Source organism: Cricetulus griseus, chromosome 5 (assembly GCF_003668045.3).
Source record: "Cricetulus griseus strain 17A/GY chromosome 5, alternate assembly CriGri-PICRH-1.0, whole genome shotgun sequence".
NCBI classification, from domain to species: domain Eukaryota; kingdom Metazoa; phylum Chordata; class Mammalia; order Rodentia; family Cricetidae; genus Cricetulus; species Cricetulus griseus.
In genome coordinates, this window is record NC_048598.1 from 3,435,069 (window position 1) to 3,453,366 (window position 18,298).

The 18,298-nt window shown below is 45.4% G+C and overlaps 1 protein-coding gene across 1 annotated transcript in view; it reads right to left on the reverse strand.

Moving 5' to 3' along the window:
* Ints7 (integrator complex subunit 7) overlaps nt 1-18,298 on the reverse strand; it is a 50,116-nt gene that overhangs the window by 12,728 nt on the left and 19,090 nt on the right. Inside the window, exons 8-12 of the mRNA XM_027416524.2 lie at nt 11,347-11,464; nt 7,941-8,075; nt 6,546-6,643; nt 4,747-4,986; nt 805-942 (exon numbers count right to left, since the gene is read on the reverse strand). Of these exons, the coding sequence (XP_027272325.1) occupies nt 805-942; nt 4,747-4,986; nt 6,546-6,643; nt 7,941-8,075; nt 11,347-11,464 (729 nt within the window). The remainder of the gene's footprint in view (nt 1-804; nt 943-4,746; nt 4,987-6,545; nt 6,644-7,940; nt 8,076-11,346; nt 11,465-18,298) is intronic.

Genomic DNA, 18,298 nt, shown 5'->3' on the forward strand with positions numbered 1-18,298 from the left:
GGGTGACAGCAGGAAACAGCACCCGCTTCAACCACCGAGCTGCACTCCTCACTCTGTTCTCTGCACTCAGCCCCAGGTTTCTGGACCAACTACACTTTGTATTTCTTTAAAAAAAAAAAAAAAAAAAAATTCTATGATCAGGTTGGAGAAAGAATGGTAGAAAAAAATTCGTGCTGATAAGTAAGACCAGAAATAGCAAGGGGAGTGGCCCTGGGTACCACAACCTACCACAAAGTAAACTGATTCTAACCATCTCCAGACAGTGCATCACCACAGACTTACTGTACCGACAAGCACCAATCAACAGACCACTGCTCATGAGGAGAGCTGAGTTAGTCCTTGGGCACCCTAAGAGCCCACGAGTAACATACACCTTCTGAGAACAGCCCCACGGGCTCCTGTGTTTGAATGTTTGGTCCCTAGGGAGCAAAACTGCTTGAAGAGATTATAAGGGGTAGGAGGTGTGCCTTGTTGGAAGACACCAGTTACTGGGATTGGGTTCTGAGGGCTCAGTGTCTCTCTGCCTGCCGCCTGTGGATGATAGAAAGTTCTCAGCTGCTTCTTCAGTACCTTCCTGCCTGCAGCCACACCGCCCCGAAGCTGTAAGCAAGCCCCCAGTTAAATGCTCTCTTTTGTAAGAGTTGCCGTGCTCATGGTGTCTCTTCACAGCAGCAGAACCGTGATGCAGACAGCTTCCATGTTGACTATGGTAATGACTACATCATTTAAGGTGCATACTCTGACATCCCAGCATGCGCAATTACTCCAGCATACACCTAGCTGACATCCCAGCGTACACCATACCATCCTGGAAGCCTGCCTGGCGATCCGGTACACAGTCCAGCCACTGGAGACGCTGTCAAGCTGCTGCTTGATTACAGCCTTTACTTCCGAAGACAGGGCTTTCTGGCTGGCCACAAAAATCACAGTAGCCAAGCTCACCTAACAGACAAGTAAAAAAGACATGTAATTTTACTCAAACACAAAGACAAAAATTAGAGATCACCAAACTTAGGGCCAGTGAGATGGCTCAGCAGGTGAGCCATGCCCGCTGACAAGTCCTATACAGTAGAAGGGGAGAACTGAAGTCTGAGAGTGGCCCTGGGACCGCCACACCTGTGCCTGCACGCCCACACCAAGTAACTGAGCAAGCATGACAAAAAGGAACAAAACGGGTTTTCTGTCGACATTATTTCATTTATCATTTTTAAGTCATTAAGCAACTTATTCCATTAACTCAGAACACTGTCAGTACAGCAAGTAATTAGAAAAAATGCTCATAAGTGAGAACAAATAAATTATGATTCCATCACACATACATGTGATGTCAGTGAAATGCACATCAATCACATAGAACTACTAGCAAGGCAGGCAAACTGTGGGAGCTGAATTGTAGCATAACATTTACACAGAGCTATGCATATATCATTTAGGGTACACACTGGGTTATCCAAGCACAGCACACAAAGCTAGCTGCTTCCCCCGTGAGGAGGAGGAGTTAACCTTGACTGATGACTGTTAGGAATCCCCATGTGTGCTAGATGGTTTATGTCAACTCGAAACAGGCTACAGTCACCTGAGAGGAGGGAACAACACTTGAGAAAATGCTGCCATAAGATGGGTCTGTAGGGTTATTTTCTCAATCAGTGAATGATGGGGGAGGTCCCAGACCATTGTGGGCAGGGCCATCCCAAGGCTGGTGGTGCTGGGTTCTATAAGAAAGCAGGCTGAGCAAGTCATGAGGAGCAAGTCAGTAAGCAGCTCCCCCCAATGGCTTCTGTGTCGGCTCCTGCCTCAGGTTCCTGCTCTGTTTGAGTTCCTGCCCTGACTTCCTTCCCTGATGAACAGTAATAAGGAAGTATAAGCCAAATAAACCCTTTCCTCTCCACCTTCCTTTTTGGTCATGGTGACTCATTTCAGCAACAGGAGCCCTAACTACGACACCATGGAATCACATCTCAAGGAGAATCTATAAAGGTGTTCCTACAACAGCTCCAATGAAGCTGCAGGTCTCATCTGAATATGGACAACGCTGTCTCATGGGCTGGGATCCCGAACCAAACAATGAAGGTCAACAAGCGGGGCAAGCATGTGCTATGTGCTTGCCCTCTCTGGCCCCTGTAGACACACGTGTGCTATGTGCTCGCCCTCTCTGGCCCCTGTAGACAAGCATGTACTATGTGGCTCGCCCTCTCTGGCCCCTGTAGACAAGCATGTGCTATGTGCTCGCCCTCTCTGGCCCCTGTAGACACCCATGTGCAATGTGCTCACCCTCTCTGGCCCCTGTAGACAAGCGTGTGCTATGTGCTCGCCCTCTCTGGCCCCTGTAGACAAGCATGTGCTATGTGCTCGCCCTCTCTTGCCCCTGTAGACAAGCATGTGCTATGTGCTCGCCCTCTCTGGCCCCTGTAGACACGTGTGTGCTATGTGGCTTGCCCTCTCTGGCCCCTGTAGACAAGCGTGTGCTATGTGCTCGCCCTCTCTGGCCCCTGTAGACAAGCATGTGCTATGTGGCTCGCCCTCTCTGGCCCCTGTAGACAAGCATGTGCTATGTGCTCGCCCTCTCTTGCCCCTGTAGACAAGCATGTGCTATGTGCTCGCCCTCTCTGGCCCCTGTAAACACGTGTGTGCTATGTGCTCGCCCTCTCTGGCCCCTGTAGACAAGCATGTGCTATGTGCTCGCCCTCTCTGGCCCCTGTAGACAAGCGTGTGCTATGTGCTCGCCCTCTCTGGCCCCTGTAGACAAGCATGTGCTATGTGCTCGCCCTCTCTGGCCCCTGTAGACAAGCATGTGCTATGTGCTCGCCCTCTCTGGCCCCTGTAGACAAGCATGTGCTATGTGCTTGCCCTCTCTGGCCCCTGTAGACACACGTGTGCTATGTGCTCGCCCTCTCTGGCCCCTGTAGACAAGCATGTACTATGTGGCTCGCCCTCTCTGGCCCCTGTAGACAAGCATGTGCTATGTGCTCGCCCTCTCTGGCCCCTGTAGACACCCGTGTGCAATGTGCTCGCCCTCTCTGGCCCCTGTAGACAAGCGTGTGCTATGTGCTCGCCCTCTCTGGCCCCTGTAGACAAGCATGTGCTATGTGGCTTGCCCTCTCTGGCCCCTGTAGACACCCGTGTGCAATGTGCTCGCCCTCTCTGGCCCCTGTAGACAAGCATGTGCTATGTGGCTCGCCCTCTCTGGCCCCTGTAGACAAGCGTGTACTATATGCTCGCCCTCTCTGGCCCCTGTAGACAAGTGTGTGCTATGTGCTCGCCCTCTCTGGCCCCCCTGTAGCCATGCCCTCCCCACCATGAAGACTACACAGCTTCTCAAATGTGAGAGACCCTCTCCCTTAAGCTGCTTTTGCCAGATATTCTGTCACAGCAAAAGAAAAGTAACTAAGACAGGCTGAAGGAGGGGTAGATTTTAACTATATAATAATATGGCTTTCTTTTCTTTTGAGATAGGGTCTCTATATAGCCTGGTGTGTCCTAGAATTCACTACGTAGACCAGTCTGTCTTTGCTCTCCATCCCTAGTGATGGTATTTCAGGCGGGCACCACCATGCCTGGCCTAGCATTGTTTTCTTCAGTTAAGTTACACACACATATGTTTTACTGTATTCTTATTAGATTAAAAAACAACAACTCATATTCTGCTAATAGTGATAATCAAAAAGATAGAGATCATTCAATGATCATGCCACTTCAATAAGTAACAAATTTGGCTAAGACATTCTACAGAGAAACCTTGGAACACTCAGCCTTAAATGGGGTGTCTCTATCAAATCCCTCCCCTTAGGGCTCAGGGAACACTTGGGAGAGGGGCAGAAGTGTAAGAGCCAGAGGGGATAGAGCACACCAGGGAAACAAGGCCGTCTAAATCAGCACAGTCAAAGCTCCTACAAACTCAGAGACTGAGGACGTGCACACGCGCACACCCACCCACAGGCGCGCGCGCGCGCGCGCGCGCACACACACACACACACACACACACACGCACACACACAGAGGAACTCATGGGTCTACACCATGCCTTCTACATATATATCATGGCTTCCAGTTTAGTGCTTTTATGGGATCCCTGAGTGTTTGAACAAGTGGGGCTCTGATTCTTACATCTTCTCTTGGGCTCTTTTGCTTCTATTTGTTTGTCTTGTCCAACTCCAATGTGGTAGTTTTTATCCTATCCTATCCTATCCCTTAGAAGCCTGTTTCTTTTCTAATGAGACAGAAAGGGAGTGCATTCGGATGGGAGGGGAGGTGGGGAAGGACCTGGGAAGAGTGGAGAGAGGGGAAAACATAAACAGTACATTATGTGAGGGAAAAATCCAAACAAACAAACCTGGCTAAATATGCTTCTCTGTGTCAGTGACCCCTGCTGGGGTCATACACTGAGATCTCAGGGGCAACCACTTGTGAAGTGGGTGTCAATCCTTTAGGCAGCCCTCCACAGAGGCTTGAGTAAGTCATTTTGTTCTGCTTTCCCCCATGCCCCACCTCAGAGCTTTCATGAACTGTACAACACTCAGCCTTGGAGACTGCCACTGCTTCTGGTCTTTCTAAGCCTCCTCTATCTTGGTATCAAGACATGAAAACCTGAACTGAGTGACAAGCAGCTATAGAAGTCCTGTAATGGAAAACTAATCTGGTTGAGTTTATGTTCATTACTGAATTTTAAACATTTTCTAAGTTTATAATAGTATTATTTTTGTTCTTAAGTTCCCAGTATTTACAGCAGGCTTAAAAGCAGTTCTTTACCAGAAGTTCCTGTTGCTTGTCCGTGGCTGATCGTCCAATCACCTTGTACAGCTCCACAAGGTCACCAAGCATCCCATCACCCAGTACTGGCAGCTGCATGGCAATGGCTGCCAGGCAGTGGCACATGAGGACCCGGGCTGTGTCCTGAGAGCTGTGCAGCTGAGTCAGAAGAGTGTCAACCACTGACCGGCTCAAATGGGGCCTGCCCTTGGCCAGCTTCACCATGCAGTTGAGAGCAATCTGCACACCAGAGAGACAACACACTGGTTATGGGCTGAGCTATTAGGAGAGCGACTGCCTAGCACAACGAAGGTATTTCATGCTTGATTCCAGTAGTGGTCTCGCCTTACATTTTATGAACCTTAAATATATTTTTAATGGTTTTTGTATGTTTTGTTTTTTTTCACTTTTTTTTTCTTTGAACTCATTATGTAGGCCAGGCTGATCTCAGACCTACAGAGATCTGCCTGCTTCTGCCTCGTGTTTGCTCAGATTTAAGGTGTGTGCCATCTTGCCTGGAAATTTTTATCTTAAAAGTACAAAAACTGCCAGGAGTTGGTGGTGTATGCCTTTAATCCCAGCTCTCGGGAGGCAGAGACAGGAGGATCTCTGTGAGTTCGAGGCCAGCCTGGGCTCCAGAGCAAGTGCCAGGATAGGCTCCAAAGCTACACAGAGAAACCCTGTCTCGAAAAAAAAAAAAAAAAAAAAAAAAAGAAAGAAAAAAAAGAAAAAGAAAAAGAAAATAGGTCATGTTAACTATCCACCTAAATAAAACAAAAAAAACCTATAGTACATTTAAGTGTGCACATGAACATACATACATAGTTTAAATGAAAACTTCTCAACTTGGCTGACAATACACTCCCAAGAGCCAAAGACAATCTAACAAACCCCATCACCAGGTGCAAGAAGCCCTCTTTTGAGCTGTTGGTCAGGACTGTCCACAAGACTCACAAAATGACCTTGGCTGCATCCCAGAAGTGGAGGGTGAGCCCCTAGAGTGAAGACACCATGCATTTCCAAAGCAACTTAATACACAGAGAGCTCACAACAAAATGCACCAAGTCTAGACTTCTATTTTCTCTTCCTTTTGGGATATTACCAGATTTCGAGCTGGGCATGGTAATTGTAATTCCAACACTCTGGAGGGCAGAGATGGGAGAACTGTTCCAAACTCAAGGTAACCTTGGGCTTCACAGTAAGTTCCAGGCCACCATGAGCTACAGAGTAACTTTGTTTTTTCAAGAAGGGGTTTCTCTGTGTAGCCCTGGCTGTCCTGGAACTCACTTTGTAAGCCAGGCTGGCTTTGAACTCAGAGATCTGTCTGCCTCAGCCTCCTCCTGAGTGCTGGGATCATAGGTGTGTGCCACCACTGGCTGACAGTGATATTTTTAAAGTAAAGGTCAAAGGCAAATTTTTCCCCCAAGGATGGTTTCTCTGTAGCATTGGAGCCTGTCCTAGATCTGACTCTGGAGACCAGGCTGGTTTCCAAGTCACAGAGACTCACCTGCCTCTGCTTCCCGAGTGTGGGGAGTAAAGGTGTGTGCCACCACCGCCAGATTGGCCAAAGGCAAATGTTTAAGCCAGGGAATGACAAACAACTGCCTATGGGCTAAGTCTAGGCCCCCACTAATACTAGAGCAGTGACATCCTCTCCTCCAGCCTTCACTGTGCCATGATCTTGTGCCCCATCACAGGATGACTGAGGAGCTACGGCAGAGCAGATGGCCTGCAGCCCAGGGACTACTCCCCGGTGAAGCTATGGAAACAGGCAGTATATTAAGTGATGCCGTCTTCACCTTCACAGTGGATTGAGCACCTGGACTGTCATCTTGACTACAAAGCACCAGAAGGGATTCCAGGCCAAAGACAGCATCTTGTTCCAATGACAAGAGATCTGGAAGGAAACATTAAGTTTTAGGGTGACCAGGAGAGGATTAACACATACAAACAGAAAGAGACAGACAGACAGACAGAAACATGCAACAAATCTAACAAAGGAAACGAAGATGTAATTCTAACTTTCTTGGAGAGGGGAATGAATGATCAAAATATGAATACCCTAACTTTATAAAAGCACATGCAATATTGTTTCAAAAATGTAAAGGTTAGCTTCAGACACCTTCTTTAACTCCACCACATTAATGAAGATTATAAAATATTCACATGAAATCAACAGGTAAAGTCATGAAGTTATACATAAAGAGAAACTGAAATACCGCTGCCAATTCAGCTAAGAAAAACACTAGGAGCAGAAACCTGTGCCACATCAGACACAGACAATGCAGGTGCATTTTCAGTTGGTCTAACAGACTTCAGCTTCTCATCAAAGTCAGCCCGTCTTACAAAGTACTGGCCCTAAGAAGCAAGCTCTGTGTCTTGCAGATGCAGCACTGCACTGCCAAATATCTGAAGGTCCCTGGGGCTGTAAACATCACAGGTAACTTAGGTCACTGAGAACATACTGTAGTTTCCGAAACCACATGCAAGAAAAGCCTTTTACTAGGATCAAGTATTCAAGTCAATCAAATGTTTAAGAATGTTTACAAGTTACTGGAGGACCTTGGCAAACGGTATGAACAAACACTGGGACTCAGGGCATGGTACTGAGGCAGCAGGAGAAGGAGTGTTGAGCTTGTGGCCCCCATAAACGTCAACACTAGCACTGAGACAGATCAACTGTTCAAACTGCACTTCCCATTCATGAATGGAGTCATGAATTTCTAGTCTTACAGTTAAAATGATGTCAGAAAGATAATAAAATATATCCTCCTTGTTTGTGCAAGTCCACTCAACGTTATATGTACCTAGAGATGAGTTCTATGAAAATGCAATCGCGTTCCTGAGAGCTCAACCACCACTAGCAAACCACCACTTGCTACCTGGATAACCTGAGTAATTTTGCAGTTGCTGTGTTGGTGAATACAATATCTTATGTAGGTGGTCCCTGTCCCCAGCACGCCACACGCCACAGTGAACAGAGGGAGGAAGCAGGCAATGACCTGTAAGACATCTCAACCCACAAGAGCTCACACAAATAAGGCTGCCTAAGACACTTGCATTAGAACACTGTAGATGGAAATAACTGCAGATCAGTGCATACAGCCTAAAAACAATGGACTGAACAACCCAACCACAGAGCTCCGCCCAAGCTGTACTCAGTAGCCATACAAACTATTTCCGAGTGCACTTACCTTTTTCTTGACAAGACACAGTTATGTTAGTTAGCACTCTTACGCCATGAGCTGCGATGCCCCTGTTGCTATGGTAACAGCACTCTTGGGCTAATTTGACTAAATCTGAGGATCTGGGGGAAGAACCTACATTTCCTAAAAGAGATTTAAAAAGCAACACAGATTACAATTCATTCGTATGGTTCCAGAAAGCAGTTAGCTTGGAGGTTCAATTTTATGTTTTATGAGAAAATTTCTAGTAAGCAGCAAGTTAGCAGTGTTTTCTACCTTGACTCCATTAATAATACAACACTACCATTTCCTTTTCCTTGGTGGGGGTAAAGTAGAAGTGTGTCATCCACTTTTCAATGATTGTATTTTAAAATCAATACAGGACTTTCCCCATAAAGACATTAATGAAAATTGACCAAGAAACAGCATAGAAGCCAAGACAACTACAGGCTGCATCTCAGGAGCTGATGGCTTCTCATCCAAGTGAATAACCCCGTTGTCACCTTCCTGACAGATAAAGCAAGGCCAAAGAACACACTGCTTGCCTTTCCTTGCTCCAAATTGCTGGTTTTCCCTCAGAAGGCTAACATGAGAACCCACAACCACACAGTTGTCTAGCGTGCAGGGATGCTATAAGTCAATGCTGCTTTTACAGAAGAAACCTGTTCAGAGACTTTCAGTGGCCATCCATTGTCATGGTCATAAAGCTAGCTAACTGCATTAACTCTTCTACAGTGTCTCTTAGAATCAGAGTTCAAAGTCTGTGATGGAAGTCTTGCTCGACAGATACTTTATAAGGTTGAAGCTCTTGGTTACAAGTGGGTGAGTCGCAACAAGATTCAGACCTCTTGTGCCATTTTCGTTCCTCTTATGACTGTTGTCCACTTCAAACTGCCTCTCACACCAAGAACACCTTACTTCTTTTTTTTTTTTTTTTGAGACAGGGTTTCTCTGTGTAGCTTTGGAGTCTATCCTGGCACTCTCTCTGTAGACCAGGTAGACCAGACTGGCCGCGAACTCACAGAGATCCGCCTGCCTCTGCCTCCCAAGTGCTGGGATTAAAGGCGTGCGCCACCATCACCCGGCAAGACCTTACTTCTTGAGCATGAAGTTGACACTGTTGAAAATTACAACAGGCATGAGCCAAGACAGTTCCAGACATGTATGACGTATAACCACGTTCTGACAAGATGTGACATTACTAGTTAGGTAAAATCCTTGTGTTTGAAGATGGACAAAATATGACAAAGCTGAAAATACACAGCCAGTTTTTTTTTTTTTTCTGAATTATGGAAAATAAACCCCTAGGATGTAGCCATTCTTTTTCTTGCTCATGTGATGTTTTATAACTTGGTATTTTTTTCCTCTGTTAAAATTTACTATAAGAAAATTTGTGGGGGAGAGGAGCAGAAAAGTCCAGAGGAAACAGAAATTCCTCTAAGTCTCATAAGCCAGCATAAACTACCGTGGATATTTTAGAACATCCCTTTATGCATATCGGTGCAACCTGAAATCTTATATACCACAGGGTATACAGACAATGGCCCTCATCACGCTTTTAAGGCATAAGGCTTTAAATTTTTATTTTATTTACCTATTTTTGGTTTTCTGAGACATTGTCTCTTTATTTCTGGCTTTCCTGAACTCACTGAAATTCCCGACTCTGCCTCCCAAGTGCTGGTGATTATTAAAATTTATTTATGCCTGGTGATTTTTAAAATTTAAATATAATTCATTTGAAATAGTCTCCTAAGACAAAATCACAGGGTTCTAGAGGCAAGGATGCTAGCTGTCAGCTAAAAATCTAAGAGTAACTGATTTGAAAAGAATAATTAGTCATGCCTTAATCCCAGCACATGGGAGGCAGAGGCAGATAGATCTCTGAGTCTGAGACCAGCCTGGTCTACAGAGTGAGTTCCAGGACAGCCAGGGATACACAGAGAGACCCTGTCTTGAAAAACCAAAGAAAAACAAAAGAAAAGAATAATTTATTGGAAACACAGTGGGTAGCTGATGCACCGTTTATACAGAAAGTTATGACAATCTCTCCCATCCTGTGTGATTTTTTTTTCTGTTTCCTTTTTATAAAGGGTCACTTATTTTTTCACACTTAGCTGGGCTTGGCCATATGACAACAAATGAAACAGAATGGCTTTTACTGGCAGTGCCAAGCTCCTGAGAACAAGCGCTTGCCAGCTCCCTGAGAGTCAGAGGAGAAAGACACCTCAGGCACCAGCAGTTCTCAAAGGGTGGGTCGCAATCCCTTTGGGGGTTGAGTGACCCTTTTACAGGGGTCACATGTCAGACATTCTGCATCTCAGGTATTTACATTATGATCCATAACAGTTCTGAAGTAGCAACAAAGTAATTTTATGGTTGGGGGTCACCACAGCATAAAGAGCTGTGTTAAGGGTCACAGCATTAGGAAGGTTGAGAACCACTGCTCTAGACCATTACCATCAATGAGGTGACCTTTGACCACCCAGTTCTGTCAAGTCTCCAGAGGACTGTGGTCATGAGTGACTCTGGAGACACCAGGACCACTAGTGGAATCCAATTATAACCATTGAATGATGGAAGAAGAGCCACCGACTCTTACACACCTTGTTATACAGAATAGGTAACAGATAGCTCGAAGCTCACAGGATTAGTAGAAGGACTGCAACACTAAGGTCAGAATATGGATGCAGAGGCCCAAGAACAGCCAAGATCAAAACCCCCAGACCCATATGCAACCCACCCAACACACTGTGGCCTTATTGGTTCTAGGTCACAGTTCATATAGACACCCAGGGACCCACTATGACACACAGCCACCATGGCAGTTCTTTCCAGAAACCCAATGTCTCACGGTCACTGTCTATCACTACAATGGAGTCTCCCACTCTCCCAATTATTACTGGTTCCCAATTCAGTCTGTTGTGGGAACCTTTAGTGCAGACCACATACGGACCCGCACGGTAAGGAGGAAGTAGAATACCAAGAGTGCCATAGAAACATCATGCTTCCTACTTCCCATCAAGACACAGGGCAGAAATTCCCTTTATCCAGGAGACTCATTCCACTTAGTCATGAAAGGAACAAGAAAGTATACTTTGGACTTACTTAATTCCGTTCAAATTAACTGATTAGAAAAGGTAGCAACAGAGATGCAACAAAACTCTCATTAAAAGAACAAAAAAACCTTAGCCTTAAGTCTACTGGATAAGCAATCCCTTCCAGGTACTGACAAGGGCAGCTCTGATCCCAGCACACGCTTGCTTCTGTTACCATTGGTGCCAGTTAAGATGCCACCCTCAAGCAACCTTCCAACACACGACAGGTTCCCGAGGGGAAGCCTTCCCTGCTCACAGCTCACAGAGGAATCTGAGACAGGAGCACAGACAAAGGAGCCCTCACACTACCTCTGCTGTACCTGGAGCTGCACTGAAGTAATGTTTGATGGCGATGGTGCCTGACAGCGTGGACAGGACAGACAGCATCCCTAGTTTCAAGCTGTCGTAAGGAGTCTGGAGGGCACATTCACAGAGCGCCTGAAATGCAAAGGAGAAACGGACATCAAATTTAACACATCAACACAATTCTTATTTCTACACTCTCAAATGTACATCAAATTCCTTAGAGGACCCTCTGAAGATATGATAACCAGGCATAATGCAGTGCTCTTACAACAGAAAAAAGAACACGGGTAAAAACCAGAGACAGCACAGTGTGGTAGCAAGGATAACTTGATGGTATTAGTTCATTTATCTTTTCCTCTTTCTTTCTTATTACATCTTCCCAGTGCTGAGGTTAAACTCAGGGTCCAGTATATTCTAAGCAAGTGTTCTACTATTGAGCTCTGACTCCCACTCCATACTGGCCAATTCCTAACAAATGAGCTGTACTAATGTGAGTTACTGACAAGGGGAACTGGGTATGGGTGCTATCTTCTCAGTCATTCATGGAAAACGTGGCCTCTGGTTGTCTGGTCCTTACTCTGCCGACAGCAGCAGCCTGAGGTACTGCACAAACACGTCACAGGTCTTTTTTCACTGCAGGGTACCTGGGGCATGTGCCCAGAGCACAAGGATTCTACTTCATTCTGGGTAATGTGTGCTGTATCACAGGATGACTGTCTTGTTAAATTAAACTAATTCCTAAATTTCGCAAAATAAGCAAAACTTACAAAGAAAAATTAAAATAAAAATTTTGGAAATCATAAATGTAGTGCTATCCCAATAAAATCATTAATAGGATTTAGAACATCTAATTACAAATATTACATGGCCCTAGATCTTATTATATAGAGCAGTCTGGCCTTGAACTCACAGGGATCTGCTTGCCTTTGCCTCCTGGGTGCTGAGATTAAAGGTATGTGCTACTACTTCGGCATGGAAAATTTTTTTTTTTAAATCCAGAAAAATTCTGGCAAGAAATAGATGCAAATACATACTAGAATTTAAAAAATGCTAGTAACATTTCAAATCAGATGAATAATTTAATAAACTCAAAGGAACAACTGGCCAATCATCTGGATAAAATTAAATTCTTTTCTAATTGTTAACAAAAATTATTAAGAGTCAATGTGATACCAGGTGGTGTTGGCGCACGCCTTTAATCCCAGCACTTGGGAGGCAGAGGCAGGAAGACCTTCTTTGAGTTTAAGACCAGCCTGGTGCACACAGTGAGGTCCAGGAAAGCCAGGGCTACATAGAAATCCCTTAAAAAATAAAATCAACAAAGAAAGTCAATCGGGCGTGTGCTGAAGACACAGCTCCTCGGTTGGTAGTGTACATGCTCAGCACTCATCAGACCCAGGGTCCATCCCTAGCAGTACAGTCACTCGCGGGCGTGGTGGCGTGCACCTGTGATCCCTGCACTTGGGAAGTGGAGGCAGGAGGATTGGAAGTGCCAATCAGCCTAGTCCTTTTTATATCTAGTCCTTTTTAGAATAGCCTGGGTTATGTGAGAGACTGTTTTGACCCCTCCCACTAACAGAACAAGAAAACAAAAAAGGTCAATATGGAAAAACAAGAAGTAAAAATATAATTGACAAAATTACATCACATGAGATCAATAACAGGCCAGGCAGAGCGCATGAGGTTCCTGCTAATAATAAAACCCAAGGGAAATTAGTATAGACGTACCTTAAACTAATGTTTACTAGAAATGATTCCAACTGCTTCCAGTGAGGCTGGAACACAAAGGAAACACACACAGCTGGGAAGACCTCACCACTGTCTGGTAACAGGAATGTCCCCAAGGTGGACTATTCCTGTGTCTGAAGCGCCAGAGCGCGCACACGGTATATTCTCACATGTATGAGACAGACGGGCACAGCTCCTTGCATGCCAGTGGAGACATTTACACATTACCAGTCACCACCTCTGCAGAGGAAACCCATGGGAAGAGAAAAAGAACTGTGCGCCTCACTCACTGTCCAGCTTGAACTCTGGGAAATTACTATGTTCATGGATCCATTTTCAACCAAAAGAAAAACCTACTTAAAACAACAGCATCAAAAGCACTAGCTGGGAAGAGGAGCATGGGACCAGGAAGACTGGGCAGACTGCTGTAAGTGGGAGGAGCCTGTCAAGGCGTGCAACAGTGCAAAAGCTATGCCAGAAGGCGCCGTGCTCACCACACCTAAGAGAGGTGGTAACTGGACCAACACTTAGAGAGGAAGGACGGGGTCAGACCTCAGAGAGCGGAAAGAGTTTGGCAATGAAATTTAAACACAACAAGAGAGCTAGAGAAGGCAATAGATGGCAATAGATGGCAAAGAAGAGACCCCGGCAGGCAGTGAGATGGCTGACCTGCAGGTTCAGGACTGAGATGAGAGGTACCTGGGGCTGTTGGGAGGGGGATGCTTGGAGTTGAATCCAGCCCTGTGTGTGGCCACACACACTCAACACTGACTACATTAGAAAATAGGATGGGAATGAAAGATCCGATTAATATTAAAAAATTTCAAAGGTCAGATATTGAGTCCATTTATGTAGACTAAACAGTCTATGGGGAAGAGGAGAAACAATTTTAGAGGACGCACAGAGGCAGGAGACATGAAATCCAAGAAGCAGCAGCCATTAGACACTGGGAGTGTAAGACGTACTTACTAGGCCACATCACCATTCCGGTGAGTCTGTTTGACTGCCATCTGAGTCACAGAAATCTCTGAATTTCAACATCTTTACCTACAATGTGAGTCAATATTCACAAAGAACTGTCGGTTTTTACATAAAATATCTGTGGAAAATGCAGCATATTAAACACTGGTGGCCACTGGGCAAGGAGCTGTGTGGATAGCAGAAGCACATTGCTGGACACCTTCTGTAGTTTAGGAATTTTGCCACGAGCACATTAGCAATAGAAAAACTAAATCAGGGCTGGAATGTCGCTCAGTGGTAGAGTGCTTGACGACCACATATGAATACCACAAAATAAATAAATAAAATTAGAATTCAGAATAAAAGTAGATTGACATCTAATGTCTGTAGGATTGAAGCCAGTGTTCTACAACCTGAGAAACTATGATGTCAAAATTCACACAGGCTGACCTCAGCAGGCTGGACAGCCAGACACACTGGTATTGGGACCCGTCAGAACCACAGAACCTCGTACTGGACAAGGGGTGCAGGTGCAGAGGAAGCACAGGTCACAGAACGGAAGAGTGTGTGGCCATAACAGCTAAGTGTCAGGAAGCTGTGTCAAATGCACTAAAGAGCTAAAGCGACGAAGGCAGGAAAAGATGATTTAGTATTTCGAACACTCGTGGCTTTTTAAATTTCTTAACAAAAGTAACAGGGAAACAGATCTAAATGCAAATATGTAACAGAGAGGAAGTGATTTACAAATACTGTTTTTGAAGTTCAAATGAAAACTTTTAAAAGTGATCACTGCTTAAAACTATAGCTTTTATTTATTTATTCAAGTACTTAGACCACTTCTACTCATTTATTTTTTTATTGCCTAAACTGTCCTGCCCTGTACTCAACAGCTGTAGGTTAGGACTAATGTGCTATCGACTGGTGCCAGAGAGGATACAGACTACAGCTTTGTATCCAAGTTCTGCTTTAAGGTTGTCTGTGTATACAAGACATTTAACCTTTTGTAACTATTAACATGACAAGTGAGGCTTTTTTAAAAAAGATTTATTTATTATAATTCTCACCAGGATCATTTTTAATATCCACAGAAGGGTCAAACAAACCTCTTTCAATGGAGTCTCTCTCTTATTTGCCCTATCGCCTTCCTCCTGATTATCTGGTCTGAATCCCCTCTATTTCGGCTCAACTCCCTGCTCCAGCAGAGGCCCTCGTGGAATTGCTGTTTTTTGCCTCAGTCTCTAAATACAGGTTTCTTCTATCCTGACTGGGACTGGCCACCAGGGATGTGTTCCAGAAACTTTATAAAAAGATCATAGTCAGAGTCAGCGAGATGGCTTAGGAAGTAAGGGCACTTGCCACCAAGACTGATCACCTGAGTTCAATCCCCAGAGCCCACACAGTGGAAGGAGGTAACCTAATCCCTGCAAGCTGGCCCCAACCTCCACATTCCTGCCGTGGCATATGAGCTTCCCGCCCTGGCCCAACAAATAAACACATATTTTTAAAAGTTTACATTTCTTTCCTTTTTCTTTAAGTTTTTTTTTTTTTTTGAGACAGCGTTTCTCTGTGTCCCTCTAACTGTCCTGCCACTCGCTCTGTAGACCAGGCTAGCTTCAAGCTCACAGAGATCCTCCTGCATCTGCCTCCCAAGTGCTGGGATTAAAGGCGTGTGCTACCAATGTCCAGCAAGGTTACATTTCTTATAATCCCATTTATATAGTCTATATAAAAAACTGTTTCAACTTTACTGTTATGTGCACATGTATGTGTGTGTGACGGTAAGATGGGCACGCCATGCACACATGTGGAGGTGAGAGGTCAACCTGGTAGTCTGTTCTCTCCTTCCTGGTAGTCTGTTCTCTCCTTCTTCCTTATGTGAGTTCTAGGGATTGAACTCAGGCTGTCAGGGATACAAGTCAACTCCTGTATGCACTGGGGCAGAAATCAAATTGGGTATTACCAGGGTTTGGAGAAAGATTGGCTGGCTACATACACAGATGTGAGGAAGCTTTGGGGTGAGGAAAATGTCCTGTGTTTTAGGTTGTGGCAGTGGTTAGAGAAATGAGTACGTGTATAAATTCATCAAATTGTGGACCCAGAAAGCATTGTATAAATAAGTTATACCACAATAAGTTTTGAAAATGCATTTCAAATTAATGGCAATGATAACATTACACAACATAATTTATGGGATATGGTCAATACTCAAAACAGGAAATTAATAGCTTTAAGTGTTTTCATTATTAAGCAAGAAGGATGAAAATAAAAAACTTAAAAAGCGGGGCTGGAGAGATGGCTCAGAGGTTAAGAGCACTGGCTGTTCTTCCAGAGGTCCTAAGTTCAATTTTAGCAACCACATGGTGGCTCACAACCATCTGTAATGAGATCTGGTGCCCTCTTCTGGGCATGCAGGCATATATGGAGGCAGAATGTATTCATAATAAATAAATAAATCTTAAAAAAAATACTTAAAAAACAAAAACAAAAACAAGAACAAAAAAACTTGAAAAGCACAAGAAAGCCAAGTTCCTTGCAAGTGAGTTGAGCCCAGTACAGGACACTGGGTGTGTATACTAAACCCATCCTCAGCACTGTCAAAATAAACCAACCAGGAAGAAAGGAGGCAACAGGAGGGTATACACTGATGGACAATATTAAGAACAAAGTGTACTATAAACTGAACATAATGAGCTTCAGAGACGACTTACAAGGAGGCAGAAGATACCCCAGCAATGACCAGAGTAATGGGACATGGTCTCAGAATGCTTCCTCCATAGTCTCAGACTACGGCACATCAGCCATGTCCTCAGGGAACAGAAGACTTGTGAGACTGTTTCCAGCTGCCACAGAGCATGGAAAGAAAAAGCACCCAGTTCACTTTAATAAGACTGTGTAGCCCCAACTCTAAAGTCTACCAACGTCCAGGAAAAGGAAAGGCCCCAAATTACCTTACCCATCACACAGCTCTTCAGACAGCCTGAGAAACACATCTATCTGCCTATAGCCAGGCGCTGGTGGTGTACACCTTTCATCCCAGAAGAGACAGAGGCAGGTGGATCTCTGAGTTCAAGGCCACCCTGGTACAAAGTGAGTTCTAGGACAGCCGGGACTACACAGAGAAACCCTGTCTCAAAACAGCCCACCACAGCCCCAGAAAGAAAAGAAAGAAAGAAGAGAGGGAAGGAAGCAGGGAGGGAGGTAAGGCAGACAGAGTCAGACATCACAGCACATGGCTGCTGCCAAATCTCTCCACTCCTGTGAACCCTCTGCGTCTGGTGCAGCTATGTTTCTGTTTCTGCAAACCTCTCTCGTTCTCATCCACATGCAATCATTAACTAAGATGAATTAACAGGGCTGGTGAGATGCTCAGTGGTTAGACACTTCCCCTCAAGCCACCATGGTGACTAGAGCTCAATACCTGGAACCCTCGTGGTGGAAGGACAGAATCAACTCCCATAAGCTACTATCCTCTGACCTCCACGTGCACACACACGCACACGCTCCCAAAGAGACGAACAGACAGGAAAATAAATGAGGAAAATCTGTGTCAGTTTTGTGTTTTCATGTCTGCTGTTTTTGTTAATTGTGTAAGTGTCTCTCTCTGTCCTTACTGCCCATGCACGTGGCATGCGTGGGTCAGGGGTCTTCTCTTGCTGCCCTGAGCATGTTGCGTGCGGGACTGGAGTTCCTCTGTCATGTGCCATGGGTTAGAGTCTGCTGTGGCAGAGTCCCCTGTCTCCAAGCACATGGTGAGGCTGCTGCTGTGGACTCCAACCTGGCTGGTGCAGGTGAGTCTATCTCTCCATCCTCACCTGCCCGTCTATGTGGCATGCAAAGTGGGGCTCTCTCTGCCCCAACTGCCATCCTGCCGCGGATCCTAGCATGTGGCAGGAGTTTCCCTGCCCTGAGCACATGGCTTGCAAGGCTACCATTTGCCGAGCCTTCTCTGTGCTCCACACATGTGGTATGCAGAATTTTGGGGCACATCCTTGCCTGACCTTGCCTTGGTCACTAGGAGGTCAGATGCCTGCCTCGTGGCAAAGAACCAATCAGAAGTTAGTTGGTGGTGTTATGCTTTACGTCTCTGGGTGTGCTTTACGGACAAGTGCACAGCAATGACGGGCAGAGCATAGCAATGGCCCTGGGGGTGGGGGGGTGGGGCTATGGGCCATAACCACCAATTGGCCAATCAACACAGGGCAAGCCACCCAAGCCTGGAGGCACACCAATCTTCCCCTTACACTGCGCTATAAGATCTCTATGCAGTGGCTTCTCGCC